Source organism: Cervus canadensis, chromosome 6 (genome assembly GCF_019320065.1).
Source record: "Cervus canadensis isolate Bull #8, Minnesota chromosome 6, ASM1932006v1, whole genome shotgun sequence".
NCBI lineage: Eukaryota > Metazoa > Chordata > Mammalia > Artiodactyla > Cervidae > Cervus > Cervus canadensis.
In genome coordinates this window covers 83,078,714-83,097,097 of record NC_057391.1, presented here as the reverse complement: position 1 = coordinate 83,097,097, position 18,384 = coordinate 83,078,714, and the positions used below count along the sequence as shown (strand labels likewise).

Genomic DNA, 18,384 nt, shown 5'->3' with positions numbered 1-18,384 from the left:
TGGTGGCCCCCGAGTGTCCCGAGTGCTTCAGTCGGTAACCAGAGCTAGGACAGACCCTGCCCTACCCTTGGCGGCCCTCCCCCGGCTCCGCCTGGTCACACAGGTAGGAGCCCTGGCCTTCTCCGACCCCCACCTCGGGGCAGCAGGAAGGGACCTGGGGCCAGGGGTCGGAGGCCTCCAGGCAGCATCTCCGTGCCCTAACTGCTGCTGCTGCTGCTAAGCCACTTCAGTCGTGTCCGACCATGTGCGACCCCATAGACGGCAGCCCACCAGGCTCCTCCGTCCCTGGGATTCTCTAGGCAAGAACACTGGGATGGGTTGCCATTTCCTTCTCCTGTGCCCTAACCAGTAAGTGGTAAAATTGTCACCGGAGGAGAAACCGAGGTCCCCAGAGGCTCGGCGATTTCCGTGAAGCTCTGAAGCCCTGTCCTTTCCCAAGCCGCCAAGTCCGCGGCCAGAGTCCGTCGCCGGGAGATGCACGTCTATCCGGACGGAGAGGGGCGGGGGCCGCGATGGCTTTAAAGAGCTCCAGGCGGGCGGCGCGGGGCGGGGCGGGGCGCAAGGTACAGCTGCCGGGAGCCGGGGTCCCTGGAAGCGCCGGGCCGGCGGGGGCGCCTCCACCTGGGCGGGGAAGCAGCGGTGGCTGGACCATCCGCAGCCCCACCCCACCCCCCGGGGCCCCGGCCGAGGCGCGGGGGCCGCAGGAGGCGCCGAGTGGCCGCGTCGCCGCGGAGATGGCGCGGCACGTGCGGTGACGGTGCCCGCTCTCCGAGGGTCCCAGCCCTGCGCCCCGCGTCCCCGGGGCGAGCATGGAGCGCCCGGAGCCCGAGCTGATCCGGCAGAGCTGGCGGGCGGTGAGCCGCAGCCCGCTGGAGCATGGCACCGTCCTGTTCGCCAGGTGAGGGCGGCCCGAGCGCCCCCGGGGGTGCGGGGAGCGGGGTGCCTTTCCAGGAATGGGTCGGAGGCGGCCGAGCCGGCCCCGGAGGCGCGGGGCGCGGTGACGGGTGGCGCAGCCCCCTGCGGCTTTTCCCGCGGCGGCCGCGGCGCGTCTTGGCGAGTGCGCACACCCCGCTCCCAGCGGGGCTCTCTGGGCGCCGGCCAGGGTCCGCTCCCACCGCCCATCTCCCTACACTCGGGGCCCCGCGCTACGCCCCCTCCCCGGCTGTGTGCCTCCTGAGTGTTCTTTCCTTGGGCAATGACTACAGGGGTGCCCACCACTGCCCTTATGGAGAGATACCCGGGTGTCCCAAGGGCCTGCGTGGGAAGGCTGTACTGGGTGCCTGGCCCGCAGGGCACGGGGGTCTGGGCCCCGAAAGTGTTCGCTTCCAGTAATCAACTTCAGGATAAAGCTTTCGGAGGAAATGACAGGCTAGGGCCTGAGACCCTCCAGGGAAGGGAGGACAGATGCCCAATTCTCACCAACGAAGAGAGAGGGGTGAGGGAGTGTGCAGACCCCGGAGGGGAGGGGAGGCTGCCTTCAACATCAGCTTGAGGGTGTCTAGGTAGCCCCTCTGCCATCACCAAGGAGACATGCCCCCTCACCATGGTTTTTCAGGAGCCTTGGCTCCTTTAAGCCAGCCCAGAACTTCTGAAGAGGTTTTTTTAAAGCCTCCCCCTCGCAAACAAAAAGGGACTACATTTACAGTCTCAGCCCTCCCAGATATGGATGAGACCTTATACTTGGGCCTCTCAGCTTTCCCCAAACCCACTCTTTTCTCAGGCGCCCTCTGGCCATGCTGCTCCCAAGCTGTGTGACCTGAGACAAATGACTCAACCTCTCTGGGCTTCTATTTCCTCCTCTATAAAATTGGGTAGCAGTTACACCCACTGTTTAGGATTGTGAGGGGATACCTGAGTAAACCACCTGCAAAGTACTCAATGCTCAGAAAGTGTTAGGGCTTCTGAATACTAATTATTATCGTTGCTGGGCCAAGAGCCGTTGGACAGGATGGGACTGGGGGATTTCTGATCCAAGAATGGGAGGGAGGGAAGGAGAAGGAGACAGATGGCGGGAGGGGGAGTCCCCACCACGGACTCCGGGCTTCCTGTTTGAGGACCCCTGCCTGTCCCAGCCCACACCCCTCCACGGTTTATGGAGAGGCTTCCCTATGAGGCCTGGGGAACACGTGTTTTCCACGATGCGGAAGAGTTAAGAGGGGCCAGCGGCAAAGCTGGCCAAGCGGTGCGTGCCAGGCTGAGGGTGAGCTGGAGTTTACAGCCCAGGCTTTGCACGCCTTCCCCTGCTGCGGGGCAGTCAGGGCCCAGGGAGCCTGGAGGGGCGACCCCCCCAGGGCTGACACCGGGCCTCCCCCCACAGGCTATTTGACCTGGAGCCAGGCCTGCTGCCCCTCTTCCAGTACCACTGCCGCCAGTTCTCCAGCCCCGAGGACTGCCTGTCTTCTCCCGAGTTCCTGGACCACATCAGGAAGGTGAGGGGAGGTGGAGCGCCTTCCTGGGGGAGAGCAGGAGAGGGAGAACTCGGGGTGGGAGAATTCCTTCCGCGTCCTGCCCCAGCCCTGGGCTGTGCCCCTTCTCCTGCTCCCTCCTGTCAGAGGCATCTGTCGCTTTCCCTCTGCGCTGAACCGGGCAGAGTTGGGGCGCCCGGTCAGCCAGCTGCTCCCAGCTCTGCCCGTTGCCCTTGTCCTCGCCCCTTGGCTCCATCAGGGATCATCCCCCTGTGAAAACCAAGCTGGGGTTTCCTTAGAGGCTGGTGGCTCTTACAGGGCCTCAGCGTTCCCCCGGTCCCCGGAGGATAACACTGTCCAGCAGGTGTGTCTAGGGCTTTGAGCCCCTCAGCAGAAGGCAGCTTCCTTCATGGCCTAACATTAGTAGTCTGGCCACCATATGCTGAGCGCCTGCTGTAAGCAAACACAGGCTGCCTTTTGTCTCTGATCCCGGATAAACGAGAGTCCTCTCTGCCTTCTGGTTGGGACCCCCAGCTTCTGGACTGGTTGTGAGTGGGGGCGGGGAGTTGCTCTGAGCTCGGTTTCACCGCGACCTTGACCTTGGCAGGTGATGCTGGTGATTGATGCTGCGGTGACCAACGTGGAGGACCTGTCCTCCCTGGAGGAGTACCTGGCCAGCTTGGGCCGGAAGCACCGGGCAGTGGGAGTGAAGCTCAGCTCCTTCTCGGTGGGTAAAGGGGCCCTTTCTCTCTCCAAAGCCCCTGGCCTGAGGCCACCACTCTCTCCCAGGCCCTCCTTCCCACCTGTTCATCTCTCCTCTCCTAAACCTTCAGGTGACTGCATTGTTAGGTGCTTGCTGTGTCACCCTGGCACTGCCTTGACCTCTCTGAGCCTCCAATTTTTCTTCTCTGGTGTGGTTTCTCTTAGAACCCATAGATAGTGAAGGAGCCTTTGGGATTACTGCTCAGTTTTATATTGGCATGCATAAAACCATCCCAGAACCAAACTGGCTTAAAACAATGACTTCTGATTTCCCTGGGCTCAGCTGAGCGGTTCTTCCGTCCCACATGCTGTGGCTGGAGTCACGCGTGTGCTGCGTTCAGTTGGGAGCTCAGCCGGGGCTGGAATGTCCAAGATGGCCTGTCATCCTTTGGGATCTCTCTCCCTGTGGCCCCTAGTCGTTCGATAGTGGAGCTGAGCTTCATTCCAGAGTAGCTGCTGAACTCCAGGAGGGAGTATTCTAGGAGGACAAGCTAGCCTCTGCTTGTATCACTCTCATTAATGCCCCACCGGCCAAAGCCAGCCACATGGATGAGCCCCGTGTCAAGGGCGTGAATCCTTGAGGTGTGGCTCACAGGGGACCACTCACCTGACAGCCCACTGCACGGTCCCATCACCTTGTCAGATGTGAGCACCTTGAGGAAGGGACTGAGTTTGTCTTGTCTTTCTCTCCATCCCCAGCACTAGTATAGCGTCTGGTCTTTAGTGTGTATTCAGGAAATATTTGTGGAATAAATACACTGTATTTTATAATTAATAATTTAAAAATGAGAGCCATTATTATTGCTGAAGACTTACTGGGTATAGGTGCTGTGCCAAGAGCTTTTAGTAGATGATCTCTTAATCATTCCAACAATCTGATGAGTTGAAAGTTTCGCTGATGAAGCAACTGAGGCTCAGAGAGGTTACCTAACTTGCTCAAGGTCACACAGCTCACAAGCACTAGAGTCAGAAAGTGAACTCAGGATTGCAGAGCCTGTGCTCTTAACCTCATGACTGCTGTCTTGCAGAGGAGGAAACAGGAGGAGGGACAATAACTTTGCTTGGTGTCAGCTGGAAGTCCCAGGCAATGTCTCACCCCCCCACTCATGGGGTGATCGTGAGGCTGGGAGTGGAGTGAAATGCTTCGTTCACTTTAAAGCCTCACCTTTAAGTGGCATCCAAGGATTGGGGGCTCTGAATCCTGCTCAGGAAGCGTGGCCCCCGTGCAGGAGAGCCAAAAAGCCCAGGAGTCCTTACCAGCCCCCAGCCTCAGTTTTCTTACCTGTGGAATGGGGGCATGCCTCCCTGCACCTGGGAATGACAGGTGGCCCCCTTGCTTCTGCAGACGGTGGGTGAATCCCTGCTCTACATGCTGGAGAAGTGCCTGGGCCCTGCCTTCACACCCGCCACGCGGGCTGCCTGGAGCCAGCTCTACGGGGCCGTGGTGCAGGCCATGAGTCGGGGCTGGGATGGCGAGTAAGAGGCGGCGCTGCCCAGCGGTTTCCACCTGGTGGCCCCGCGCCTGTCTGTGTCTGTCTGTTGGTCTGTGTCCATCGTAGCCCAGGCTCCCCTAGGCCTGCCTCGTGGTCCTTGTCCCCTTGGCCATACCAGGGAGGTGATGGAGCAGGGCTGGGCCTCAGTCCCGCTCACCCCCAACCGCAGGTGGGTGGCTTTTCCTTTCCCATTTCCTAGAGTTTCCCCTAGCTTCTTCTCTGCTGGCCCAGCCTTCCCCTCTGGCCTCCCCACCCCCTCCTCCAGGAGGAGAGGTGGCATGGGGCCTGGCGTGGAGGGAGACACGGGGCTTTGAGGGGTGGGCGCTCCCATCCTCCTCCATGCCCGAGTGAGCCTGGGCTGAGGGGGGCAGTGGGCTGGCTGAGCTTCGAGCACCTTCCCAGCTCGCCTGCCTTCCGCGCGTTTCTCTCCCAGCAGTGTGTTCGCTTTGCACAAGGAGAGGTGTGGGACAGCTCCGGCCTTCATGGCGGCATCCCAGGCAGCCGGAGCAGGTGGTTCGGAGACTGGCTGGCTCTGTGATGGGGCCCCTCTGGGTCTCAGAGGGGGGCAACCTCTCAGATGCCCCCCGACAGAGTAATTTTTCTTTTCTCGTGTCAGGTGGGAACTCCCCTGTAACTCTAGGAAGCAGCTATCCAGCCAGGGTGGGCGGGCTGGGGAAGGGCCAGGAAGCTGGGGACTTCCTTTCCGAGAGACCCAAGCCTCTTCTGCAGCCCTGACTCCTGCAGAGCCTGAGGCTTATCCCCCGTCCCCCGATCCTTTCTGCCTCTGCACACACCGACGGAGGGTCCAGAGCGCCCATATTTAATACCTGCTGTGTGCCTGTACCTGGGCTTCCCAGGCGGCGCTAGTGGTAAAGAGCCTGCCTGCCAATGCAGGAGACGTAAGAGATGAGGGCTTGACCCCTGGGTCAGGAAGATCCACTGGAGGAGGGCGTGGCAGCCCACTCCAGTATTTTTCCCTGGAGAATCCCATGGACAGAGGAGCCTGACAGGTTAGAGTCCAAAGGATCTCGAAGAGTCAGACACGACTGAAGTGACAGCACGCACGTGTGCCTGTACTTAGCAGGGTTGATAGAAAACAGCAGAAACCCTTCCCACGCTCTGAACTATCTCCACTTTTATCTTTTGCTGCGTGCCGTGGTTGTATAAACTCACAAGAAATAAACCTGTTCTGTGTGCCTCTCTGACCCTCTGGGACTGGTCTTTTCTTTGGCGTTGGCTTGTGTCCAGATGAAGCTGCAGGGTGGTGGACGGAAGGTAGCGTGGGAGGTTGGGGGTCAGGAGGATCAAGGCCGGAGTGGGTGGAAAAGAAGGGAGGGGTGTGGGGAAGCCGGTGGCTGAGATGGAGCGAGGGGTCTGTGGTGGAAACTGGCTGGCAGGGCACACAGCCAGACTACATTTCCCAGTGTCCCTTGCATTAGGTGAGACATGCGACTGAGTTCTGGCCAATGGAATGTGTGGACATGTGTACCACTTCCAGACCTGGTCCCCCCAATCTCCTGCCTGCTTCTCTGTGCTCTGTCATCCTCCAGTCGTCTTGATGCAGATCTCACAGTGACCTTGAGGGCCATGCCTTGAACGTGGCAGGCTCACAAAGTGGAAGGAGCCTGGGTCCCGGATCACTGCTTGGGGGAGAGCACCCGCTAGGTAGAAGTGCCTTGCGGCGTTCAAGCGCTTCTCCTGCATGTAGTGCAGGGGCTCATTCATTATAATTTTACAGGAAAGAGACAAACTTGTGTTTGTGCCATTATACATTTGGGGGTTGGTTTATTTCAACTCATACCCACACTAGTCTGGAGTCTGAAGCAGTTCACTGGTCGGGGGTCTGGGAACCCAACAGCTGGTGGACAAGGCGAGGCCATGAATTGAATGGGCTAGCTGTCAGCACAGCAGCACACAGCAACACATCTTTCAGGGTTTCCGAGGAAAGCTTCTAGAACCTCTTTGGAGGGGTAGGTGCCAATCCCAGAGTGGACTTTTTACGGAGACTAAATGTGTTAAGCTGGGGTGTACATATTGGAGTTGAAGACCAGCTGTGAGTGTAAGTAAGTGTGTGTGTACGTGTGTGTGTGTGTGTGTGTGTGTGTGTGTGTGTGTCAGGAGGAGCAGGCAGGCAACCGCAGAGAGGCAGCCAGGGGAATGGGGAGTGAGTGACTTTAAGAGTGGCCTTCATCCAAGCAGGCTTGGGGTTAGCCCTCCCCGCCCCTCCTTACCCCTGGGCTCCAATGTGTGGGGCCCCGGAGCTGGGCTGTGAATGGCTGGAGGGGCTGCACTCGGGCCAGCTGTCCTCACCCCAAGGTCTGATTTTCTCAGCCCAGACCAATACCACCAGTGCCAGCAGAGCCTCCCTAGCTGCAGCCAGGGCCTCGCTTTTGTTAAGCTCTGGGGGCCAGGCATGCCTGACAATGTGACTGCAGACCTTGGGTCTGGAGCAGGTTAGGAATGCTTTTCCCCACTGGAGCCTCAAAGGGATTTTTCTCTTGAGCCCCACAGACTCCCATGCGGGGGGCCCCCTCTGCTGTGTGACCGAAGGGTGGCTCAGGCTCCTGAAGGCTTGACACCCACACCAGAGACGGGGTGACCTGGCTCCGGATGGGCCGCACCCCCTCCTCCGATGTGTCTGGAGCCATCCTAAGCATGGGTGCTTTCGCCTCTCTTGAAGGTCTTTCTTGCACTTGTGTGTGTCTCCAAAAGAGTTGTCCTTCCTTGTCCTTCTCATGTCCTCACTCCCGTGAGAGGATGGGAACCCATTTCAGCCAGGCTTTCATTCCCCCACCCCCAGCTCACCATCAAGGTCACCAGTAGCCTCCATCCTGCCCAACTCAGGGGTTGCATCCCAGGCTTCATTTTGCTCTTCTGCTCAGCAGTGCTTGGATGAGTTGAGCACTTTGCTGAACACTTTTTTCTTTATTTTTAAACTTTTTATAGTGGAGACATGTTAACATACACGGAAATCAGAACCTGACAGATCTCCATGTACCCTTTACCCGTGCATCAGCATTGAGCAACTCAAGATCTCTTCCTGACTTCTAATTATGCTGGACAGTTTCAAAGCTAATCCCAGATTTCATGTTCTTCCACCCATTAGGTCGTCAATATGATTTTCTAGTCAATTTTTTTTAACCTCTTAACACTCTTAACCTCTTAACAATGCTATCAGTGTACCTACCAGGATGAACAGTTATCTCCTCAACATCGCCAAATGCACAGTCCATATTTGAATTTCCCTGGTATCTCAACGATGTCTTTCTGCAGCTGCTTTGTTCAATTCAAGATGCAGTCAAGGGCCACATACCATATCTGGTTGTGCCTCTTAAACATCTCATTTTCTTCCAGCCTCCTGTTCTCTGCCCCATGCCATTGATTTGTGGGCAAAACCTGGTCATTTCTTTCATGGCATGTCTGGCATTTGACCTGGCTGGGGCCTCTTGGTGGCATCTTTGAGCTCACCCCCTCTCTGCCCTGTATTTACTGTCAAGTGTGGTTACAGCTGGACCCCACGCCCTCCCCTTTGAGTCCCTTTCTTCCCTGACTTCCGGGACGCCAGGCTCTCCCGGTTTCCCCCCTTCCTCTCTGCAGCTCCTCCTCAGTCTCCCTTGCAGACTCTCTTCCCCTCTCCCTCCAACCCCCTCCTCACCTCCGCCTGCACCCCTGGAGGTCATGGGCAGTCCCACGCTTTCCACACCATCCGGATGCTGAGGGCTCCAGAGTTCACCCCTCTGGCCTAACTCGCCTCTACTCCAGATTGTCTCCAGCCAGCCGCCCAACATTCGCATCGGGCACCATCTCGAAGGGAACACAGCCCAGGTGGAGCTCTGGGTCTTCTTCCCAGATGTGCTCCTTCCCAGCTTTCTCCACCGTGGTGAACCAGTTTACCTAGTTGTTTAGGCTGAAGAACTGGAAGTCATCCTCACCTCCTTGCTCAAACCTCACGCCAAATCTATCCAGGAATCTGCAAGCCCTGTACCAAATCTCACTTCCTCTCTCCTCTTTCACTTGCCCTGTCCTTCTCTGAGCTACCGTGTGGTTGCTCCAGGCTGCCCTCATCAGAGCCCCCCAAGGGGGCTTTCTGCTTCCGTCTTGTCCCCTCCCCGTGGCTTGTAAGGGGGTGCTGCCTCTTCCCTTCTATGACTCCTCCAATGGCTTGGCCCATGGAGCCCCATTGCCCCCTCAGACCCCACCGCCATCCCCTCTGCCCCTTGCTCACTCTGCTCCGGCCACTGCAGCCTCCTCGCTGGTCCTCGGCCCCTTCATGCATTTGTTTCCCTGCCCCCTTCACGCCACCTCCACTGGCTCACGTGTCTGGTTCCCCGGGAGCTTGTCCCTAGTCCTCCCCATCTCCAGACACTCCCCCATCCTACTTTCTTTTTTTCTTCAAAGTGCTTGTTCTGACATCCCGCTAAGTAAATTTGTTAATTGCACTTACATTCTATTGCAATCGCCTTGGGAAGGCTGTCAGGAAAGGCACTTAGGGCTCTGTGTTTGGAGGGGAGGGGAGACGGGGGTTCAGACCATGGCTGAAGGTGCCGAGCTAGGCGGAAGTGACCCCCGAGGCTGCTCTGTGTCTCTCTCCGACCCAAGAGTAGTACTTACTGCCAAGGAAGGTGATTACCACAGAAGTCATGCCCGCGCTAGGCATTAATCACTGTGAGCCCAACAGCAAATGCTTCTTTGGGCCTAATCTTTGGTTTCCTGCCAGGCACCTGCTATTTCAGCTCTTTGGAGGCAGAGTGAAGGGGCGAGAGGTTATCCAGCCTGTGTGTTTGTAACTAGGTACAGGCCACTGGGGGCTTCGCTGGTGGCTCAGAGTCAAGAATCCGCCTGCTGATGCAGGAGACGCGGGTTCCATCCCTGGGTCGGAAAGATCCCTTGGAGAAGGAAATGGCAACCCGCTCCAGTATTCTTGCCTGGAGAATCCCATGGACAGAGGAGCCTACAGTCCATGGGGTCGCAAAAGAAGTCGGACACGACAGTGACTAAATGACAACCAGCTACAGGGCTACCCCTTCCCTGAGGTGAAGGTGCTGTGAGGTGCTGGGACCAGCTGCCCTGGTTCCGTGATGCTGGGATGGTTTCCTGACGGCTTCAGGAGAGCCTCGCCCACTCAACCCTCCTGCGTCCCAGAGTCACTGGGGGGATTGTGTGAAACAGAGGTGATCGGGCCCCACCTCATAAATTCTGGCTTGTTCAGGGAGGCGGCCTGGACATTAGGATTGTTTACAGTCTCCAAGGAGACTCCCATCGGCAGCCGGAAGAGAGACCCAGTACTTGAGGCTTGAGAGAGGCTAGGCTGGTGGTTGTCAAGGCCACAGTATCTCAGATGTTCAAAAAACAGCCTTTGTTGAAAAAACCCTGCGCGCTATCTTCCCAGAAGTCAGACTCTGCCACGCTTCCCCGGGGCCTTTACAGAGCGAGCTTCGCTGGCAGAATCGGCCAGCATGGAGTTCCCCGACGGCTTTGGGAGGCTGGCAGGGAGCCACCGCAAGCTTGGCCTCCACAGGCAGAGCCTCCGGGAGCCCAGGGCCCTTCTGCTTCCTCCCCAGCCCTGCAGACGCCAGCCTGGCACTCAGGGTGGTGCTCTAACGCCCTCTTGGGCAGAGACCCATCAAGCTGGCATCCTGGACCGCCCTGGCATCAGGCCTCCCTCCTGGCCATCTGCCCAGTTCCCCCTCCCCAACACCCCCACCCCTGTTTCTAGGCCGTGGAACCTGGCCCCTCTCGTCCGCCCAGGGTGGTCTTCCTGCTCCCCTCTCCACTGAAGCATCTCTTGTGGATTTCATCTGACTCTACTCAGAAAATAATAGTGTTTAGGGGAGAGGGGTCAAGAGGGTGGGGCTTGGGCCCCTGGCCAGGCTCACACCATGGGGAGCTTTGAGCCCACGCCCATGAATGGACCATGAAAGCTTGGGGAGAAGGTCCAGCAAGGGGGCTGGTGCTCAGGAGCACCTCTCGGGAATTGAGCCCTGAGAATGTCCTCGGCCCTCATGGGGGCAGTGACAGAGGACGCCCCCCTCCACGCCCCGTTCCCTCTATCCCTGCAGCTGAATCTGCTCCATTCAGTAACGGACCGAGTGACTGACTTCCCATCCTCCTGCTTTCAGGGTGAGGTGACCAGTGCAGGGACATCATACTGCTTAGAGGAAGGCCCAGAATCCTGGTCTCCTGCCCCCCAGGGTAGGGAAGTTTTCCTCCTTGTCAGGGGTATGACAGCTGACATAACCACCCTTTGCTAGAGGGTTTTCTTGTTCCGTTCAGGCCCGATGCGGCAGCCCAAATGCCCAACCTCTCCCTGCCCCTGTGTTGCTGGCCGAGGCTGGTGCAGACCAGAGCCCCGCCTGCTGCCTCTGCTGGGGGCCTCCATGGGTCAAGTCCAGCTGCTCATCAGGCCAAGAGCCAGCTCTCAGGGCCCAGCACTCAGCCTGGGGCTTCTGCTGCCCAGGGGAGGCTGCCTGATGGCTTCTTGGATAGCTCAGGGACCAGAAAGTTCTCATCTACTTCCCAGGAGGTACAGTGGTGAAGAATCTGCCTGCTAATGCAGGAAACACAAGAGACACGGGTTCGACCCCTGGGTCGAGAAGATCCCCTGGAGTAGGAAATCACAACACACTCCAGTATTCTTGCCTGGAAAATTCCACGGACAGAGGAGCCCAGCGGGTTACCATCGTGGGGTCGCAGAGAGTCAGACAGAACTGAGCACACACCTTAGCAGGCCGGTCAGGAGTCTCTCAGAGCACCCGCAGTGCAAAGAAAGAGGCAGGTTCACTTCTGGCCTCTCCAGGAGACCAGGCAGTGCTTGGCAGGCCTTCTTCCCCTGTGAGGCCAGCAGCCAGGGAAGCCCTCAGGGCTCAAGGGATTCCCAGGGGGACAGCTTCTGGCCCCAGGCGCCAAAGCCACAGCACAAGACGTGTGCTCCAGCCTGGCCACCTCCGGGAGCTCTGGCTCCTTCCAGATGGACGGGAGGCCCTGCTGGGCGGGTTCAGACGCAGAGCCACAGGCCAGCTGAGGTTGGGAGGACTTGTTTATTCAAGGCACGGTCATAGCGTTAATTAACAAGAAGGTTCGGCGTTCTGGCACATTCCTTAAGTGGTGGTGGCCAAGGGAAGTCCACACGCCCCACTGGGGTCCCCAGAGGATACAATGCTGCTAATAGGCACTTCGCTTCCAGAAGCGTCTGAAGAGGCAGGCAGGTGTGGAGCTGCCCTAGGCCAAGGGAGGGGCGCTTCTCGAAGACTCTAGGCGATCCCCCGTCTGGGAGGCAGCTCCCTCCAGAGAGGAGCAGGTCCGAGGCTCTGGGGGTGGGGGGAGGCCGTGGGGGACAGATGGGGCAGGGGGCGGCTGGGGAAGGGGGCCGTGGATGGTGTGGATGGTGGTAGGCGGAGGCCAGCGGGTGAGACCCCTGTGGGCCAAGGGCACAGGTTGGAAGGGAAATGCCCGAGGGTCTGGCTGTGCCGAGGCGGGCCCCAGGCTCACCCATGCCCCCAGCAGCGGCTGCGCGAGGTGGAGCGACTGTGGCCGGGGCTCCGGCTGGTTGCCCTGGGTCTCCAGGAAGAGTAGAGACGCCAGGGGACTCGAACGCTCCCAACACCCTCCCCATCTTCTCTCAGAACCAGGCTGCGTTTGACCCAGGTTCAGAGCGGGCAGCCCCAGCCCTGCTGGCGTGTCGTCTGCTGGGACCCTTCCCATATGCAGCTTCCGCTGACTGTGGGGGCGAGGGGAGGGCAGCCGCCGCAGGAACGGTCCAGCAGGGACCGCGAGACGGGGGCCAGGTGCCAGCAAGTGGTGCCAAGAGAAGGGGAGCCCTCAGGCCACCTTCCGGCAGGATGTGCCCAACGGACACCTGGGGGCTGGCGGGGTGGGGGGCCTGGAGTCGCCACCTCCCCGTGGCGGACAGGGCCCCAGGCCGGGGGTCCTGACCACTCTGCTCTGGAGGGGACCCTTCCCCTTGACGGCTGGTGAAATGTTTGGGGAGGAGGGCTGTGGGGCCTGGGATTATGGGGATAATTTTCTCCTTATTCCGACCTTGACGGGGTAAGATCGCTTCCTCCCCAGCTGACCCAGGTTCTCTCTGGAAATTAGCCCTCGGGCCGAAGTCCCGGTGAGGGCTCGGTGGGGCAGGGCGGGGCGGGGGGAGGGTAGCCAGGGGCTGCAGAGAGCAGGGCTTCTTGCCCCTCAAGTGCTATTTCTCCTCTGGGGTCAAGCTCGGAACTTCTGGAGCCAGGATGTGGGCAGAAGTGAGGCTCAAGTGATCTGGGCTCAGGAGCACCCGTGTACCCGGGAGCCGGTGCCAACAACCAGGTGAGGGGGACCCGAGCGCCCACCTTCAGGAGGTTGGCCGCAGGGACCCAGACCTTTGGAGGACGGAGCTGAGGAGAGCTCTAGGGCACACAGACCCTGCCTGAAGCGGCTCGCCCCGGTCCACCGAGGCCCCTGCAGCCCATCTCTGTGTCTCCCTTGGCCTGGCTGCCTGGTGGGCCACCTGTCCCCGGAGGCCGAGGCCTGCAACTCCCTGCCTGGGGCGAAGGTGCCACCAGAGTCCTTCCTACTCAGGATTCAGCTTCTCCGGGCCCCGGGTGGTGGCCGCCTTGGGAGGGCAGCCTGAATCTGCCTGTCCGTGGGGGACACCGCCCACAGGGAATCCGCAGTGTCTGAGCCAGGACCACGCCGGCGGCCACTGGACCGCTCTTCAGTCCAGACTGCAGGGAGGCCCGGAGAGGAGACAAGGATCCTGCTTGGAGCCCTGGGAAAGGCCAGTCAGTGCCTGCCTGCTCTGCAGCATGGGCTTCTCCTCCTAAGCTATGCCCCCCACCTTGGCTGGGGGCTTAGGCACTCCGATGGGCATGAGGCAGGGGCAGTTCTCAGCGGCCACATCCTTGACCTTGGGGGTCCTCTCATTAGGCCCTGGGGCTTGGGGGAGGCATATCTGGTTTCTCATCACTTGGCATTTTGGGAGAAGACAGCCACCCCCCCTCCCCGCTGCCCCTGCCAACTCCACGAATTCTGCCTCTGGCCCTCCCCGCCTGACAGTAACCAGCCCAGGTTGCTTTCATCAGAATGCACACAGGTCCCATTTAATGAGCCCCGCTCCCCTTGCAGGGACAGACAAGAGAACAAGTCTCTACCCTGCGGCTCCTGGGGACACCTGATGAGCGGGGGACAGAAAGGGGCTCAGTCGCCTCCTTCCCGTCTATGGTCTCAGCCATCCCTTCCTGCCGGTGGGGTGCAGGACTTTCTCCTTGCGGCTCTCCATGCAGGGAAGCTGGGAGGAGGTGGTCCTCCGTGTCTCTCTGGTCCTCCGCAGACCGCAGGGGAGGGATGGGGCTGGCGGGGGTGGGCAGCCACAGAAGCTCCTCGGGCAGGGCAGCTGGTGGAAGGGTGGGGAAGACCCCAGAGAGTCTTCTTCCTGCCTCCTCCCTTAGGCACACCTTCTCCCTTGTGACCCCAGGAAAGCCCTCCTTCAGTCTCTGTGCTCAGGGCTCCAGACACTGTTGCCAAGAGGTGGGGCTTGCCTGTATCTTCCGTCCCATCCTGGGGGGGCCCTTCTAGACTGCCCAGCATCTCCCGTTCGGGCTGGTCAGCAGGCGGGGCCTCCATGTGGCCGAGAGATACAGCCAGGGCTCCGCTGGAGCCTTCCCAAAGTCTGCAGGATGTGTTGGGGGAGGCGGGCCAGGGCACCCTGCTGCCTCTCTCTGCCAGGCCCTTTCCCTGGCAGCCACTCCCGGCTGGAGTCGCCAGGTGGAGGCCTGGGTCCTGGTCAGTGATACTGGCCCTGGTCCCCCAGTTCCAGCCCTTCCTGGAACCGGGCCGAGTCCAGCTCCCTCGAAAAGGCCCTCACACCGCTCTCCTCTTCTCCCTCTTCCGGCTGTCTGCTCATGGTGCCGTAGGTGGGCCGGGCTGGGGAGGAGGCGGGGGTCAGGTTCATCTCCGGCTCTTGCAGCACAGTGGCCACATATAGCTGCTCAGGACAAAGAAGGGAGACAGGATGAGGTCACACCGGGGCGAGGCGAGGTCACGTCTGGGCACGCCCTCACCCTCACCCTCACCCTCCCCGCGCCGCCCCATGCTCAACCTTTAGCAGGGCCCCCACCGCCTAAGCTGTGGCTCCTTCCTCCTCCCCCCGCAGCCCGCATCCTGGCCAGCCCGCCCAGCCCCCTTCCCGGTTGCTCTCAAGCCGTTGCGGGCATCTGCGCGCTCCCTGGACCAGTCAGCGGCCTCCTAACTCCCAGTCCACTGCGCCTCCAGCACACGTGCCATTCGGTTTTGGTTCCAGGTCCAGCTGAACCCACGGGGGAGACGACAGGCTCCCTGACACTGGGGTCTGGGCGGGGGACCCCCATTCCTGAGCTAGTGCGCTTTCTACCGCAGCTTCAGAGATGCATCCAGCACCCCTGGGGTGCGTCACTGGCTGGCCCGTGAATTAGAATTTGAAACTGAGGCTGCCCTCTGAGGGCTTGCTCATGAGACCCGTGAAGTCCAGGCCTGGGCTCAGGAATGCCTGGGACAACAGCTGAATAGAAAAACAAGAAGCAACAGGGATGGAGCTGTCTGTCGTCCTTTGAAAGGACTTTGAAACCAACTCCCTATTTTGAAAACCGGTAATTATTGGATAGAATGAAACCTTTTCTGTAGGAGTTTATTAGAGTGAACAACTTCACTCACTCACTCACTCAAACAGCCCTAGATAATGAGGGAACATTTTTTTCCACAGTAGAATTTAGATATTTTCATAGGGCCAAAGTCAACCCCACAGATGACTTTTGGGTCCTCCGGGAAAAATGGTAACTGAAAAATGGAAAAAGCCAGCAGTCATCCCTGAACCCAGGAGTCACTTTAGCATCCTTTTTGGCAATAAATGGGATATTATATATCTCCTAGTGTGACACACAGCACTGCCGGTAATGTTCTATGCCCTAGTGTTGAACTTGAATCTTCAATTCCAGCCTTTGAATCTAACTTCTAGTTTTCAGGAAATACAGGAGATACTGTAACCTCCTGTAAGATACCATGAACAAACAGCCAGAAAAAGCCAGAAGATGGGGCCTTCTGCAGGACTACAGGCTGGGTCTCTCCAACAAGTCATAAAATAGAGACGATGCTGAAATAAAAGGGACATGGGCAGGGCCAGATTAATCCAGCACAGACCCTGGGTTGGATCCTGGTTTGGACAAGCTGTAAAATATATTTCTGGACCTGTAGGGCCAGTCAAATATGGACTAGGTATTTGAAGAGGTAAAAACGTATCTATGTAGGGAGACGGAGATTGTTAACTAAAAACGCAGGTTATGAAACAGTGTGCAGTATTACGACATTTTAGAGGAAATAGATATCTGAAAGAATATACATTGAGGTGTCAGTGGTCATTGTAGGTGGTAGAAATACGGACTTTTATTTTCTTATTTTGGCTTCTTTGTTCTTTCTCCCCATAGTTACCTACAACGCTCAGACACCTCTGTTACAATAATGAAAGATTTAAAAAATCAATTCCGATAATTTCTTTAAAACAAAAAAAAATGCTCAAACTCTGGAATCTAGCAGACCTGGTTCAAACTTCGTCCTGCCGTTTCCTTGCACAGCAGTTAGTACCCTGGGGTCTAAATTAAGTCAGGTCTTTGAGCCTGTTTCCTCATCTGTAAAATGAGGATAAAACCCCCCACTGTGTGGGTTAAACGTAAAGATCAAGAGTAAGAATGGTGAAGCATCTAGTTTGCAAGGGTTCAATAACCAACTGCTGACAATATTCTGGAAGGGTCATCTTAGAAGGGCCCCAGGAGAAATGCTACGTGGAGAGAGACTCCTGCTTCGAAACCTTTGTCATCTCCTGGTACTGAAGCTCCGTCTCCCCTGCCACCTCCCAGAGCTCACTGGGCCCTATCTGTGGGGCTCGGTTCAGAGCGAGGCCTGTGGTTCCATGCACCCGGCGTGGGCACGTCCTCCCACTGTTGGTCTGCCCCTTCCGCCCAGCTCTGCCACGACTAAGGGCCCCCCTCTCCCACCCACTCTGCGAGTGCTGCCCGCTCTGCAGTTGCACCCGGCCCGAAACTGTCTGTGGTTCCCTAATGCCCCGGATTCTCTCTTCTGGGCCTTTGCACAGGCTGGCCCTGTTCCTCAGGTGCTCTCCCTGACAGCCTCTTCCACCCGGCAACCCCTAGCTCTCCTGTGCCTGGAGTCTGGTTAGACGTCCCCTCCTCCAGCAAGCCTTCCCTGAGTGCCCAGGGCTGGCTGGTGCCCTTCTTCAGTGCTCCTCCAAGGCACCCTGGCATCAGGGCATGGGCTGACCCAGTACCCAGCTCAGTGCATGTCTCGGCGGCCCGGCATCCACCCTTGTGGCTGGTTTCGGGCATGCGCTCATGCCCGTCTCCAGGCTGAGCCACGGGGGTGGGAGCCAGCGCCCAGCCTGCTGGACCCCTGCACTTGGAGTCCAGCCTCGTCTCCTCTCAAGCTGACAGGCTCACTCGTCTTACCATTCCGTGCAGACCTCCAATAGCTCGCGGCAGCTCTGTCCGCGCCACGCTGCCTGGGACCCGCGCCCTTGGCGGCAGCCTTCGGTCCTGAGGCCGAAGGACCCCAGCAGGCCCCTGCGTCTACACGACTGAGCTCGCTGAGGCTGAGTCCGCCCTGCCCTTTCTCTTCCTCTCTGAGCTCCTTCTATAGAATGTCCTGGAGAAAGTCCCGGATCTTCTATCTTTCTGAACGCTCTTCAGCCAGGGCCACGGCAGCAATCTGACCTGGGCCAAGTCCTGCTGCGTCAGACGGGGGGGAGGCCCGGGCTCCCCGTCTCCTCCCCGAGACCCAGGGTGGGCTCTAACCGTTGGTGCCCCCACGAGGCTGCTGGAGAAGCCCATCCCTGTAAGCACCCCACTCCCCACCCCGACCCGGCCCAGGGCACTGACTCACGAGCGAGGTTGGCGTGGAGGAGGTGCTGCTGGGCTCCAGGTCAAACACCGTCTCCGTCTCCTCGGGCTGCGGCAGTGGGAGAGGCGGGGAGGGTCAGTGAATGCCGCCCCCGCCGCCCTCCCCATATCCAGAGAAACCCGGACCCTAATCTCAGGCTTAAGGGGCCCCTCGCTCCCCTTCAACTCATCTTCTGTTTTTCCAGACCTGCAGCCCAGCAGGCCGGGCTGAACCCTCAGGGGACAGAGTGAGGACCACGATGCTGGGGAGACCCTTCTGGAAGGTTCCATCCCCGAGGACCACGATGAGAGCTATGGGAAGCTGTGGTGCAAAGATAAGCCTGCTGCTTTGACTTCAGGGGGGGCCCTGACTTCAACAATACCCTCCTCCCTGCCAGAATTTCCCTTTTATCTGAGATGAAGGTCTAAGTCCTCTGTCACCTTCTCTCTCTAGAGTGGACACCTGAGCAACCAGATCCCACAACATTGTTGTATTGGGAAGAGCCAGAGATGATGTCTGCCCAGGTGCTTCGTTAGCATGGACTCAGGCCAGGGGATGGAGGAGGGTCTGGGGAGAAAGGAGAGTAAGTGCCTATGCCGGGGCCCCAGAGATGCGACCACCGGAAGCAAGAAGATCCTCTTCTCAGAGGCTCCCTTCTCTGGCTCAGTAGGATGCTAGTACTTGAAATCAACTTTCTTTCTTATTTAAATTCATTTGAAAAGGAAATAATTCACTATTATAAACAGAAATCCTGTGTCAGCTGCCATAAACAAGGTCAACCAGAAAAATACAGGTGTAACCGTGAAAAACAGAACATG

The 18,384-nt window shown here is 58.6% G+C and overlaps 2 protein-coding genes across 6 annotated transcripts in view; one reads left to right on the top strand and one right to left on the bottom strand.

Moving 5' to 3' along the window:
* The first annotated feature begins 767 nt into the window (after positions 1–767).
* NGB (neuroglobin) lies at positions 768–5,859 on the top strand. Its single transcript, XM_043472960.1, has 4 exons — positions 768–898; positions 2,318–2,429; positions 3,013–3,132; positions 4,513–5,859. The coding sequence occupies exons 1-4, from the start codon at positions 810–812 to the stop codon at positions 4,645–4,647; spliced, it is 456 nt and encodes a 151-aa protein (XP_043328895.1). The 5' UTR covers positions 768–809; the 3' UTR covers positions 4,648–5,859.
* A 5,819-nt stretch (positions 5,860–11,678) lies between these two features.
* The window catches only part of TMEM63C (transmembrane protein 63C), a 73,633-nt gene continuing 66,927 nt past the window's right edge, over positions 11,679–18,384 (bottom strand). For all 5 annotated transcript variants that reach the window (XM_043472635.1, XM_043472636.1, XM_043472637.1 and 2 more), the window contains 2 exons: positions 17,570–17,635; positions 11,679–14,630 (listed from right to left, as the gene is read on the bottom strand). In XM_043472635.1, the coding sequence (XP_043328570.1) occupies positions 14,430–14,630; positions 17,570–17,635 (267 nt within the window). In that variant the 3' untranslated portion in view covers positions 11,679–14,429. The remainder of the gene's footprint in view (positions 14,631–17,569; positions 17,636–18,384) is intronic.

Bases quoted from the DNA above. Each gene is read 5' to 3' on its own strand.
- NGB (XM_043472960.1), top strand. From the start codon at position 810: ATGGAGCGCCCGGAGCCCGAGCTGATCCGGCAGAGCTGGCGGGCGGTG. The intron at 2,430-3,012 runs GTGAGGGGAGGT...TGACCTTGGCAG, and splicing joins TCCTGGACCACATCAGGAAG to GTGATGCTGGTGATTGATGC. The intron at 3,133-4,512 runs GTGGGTAAAGGG...TTGCTTCTGCAG, and splicing joins TGAAGCTCAGCTCCTTCTCG to ACGGTGGGTGAATCCCTGCT.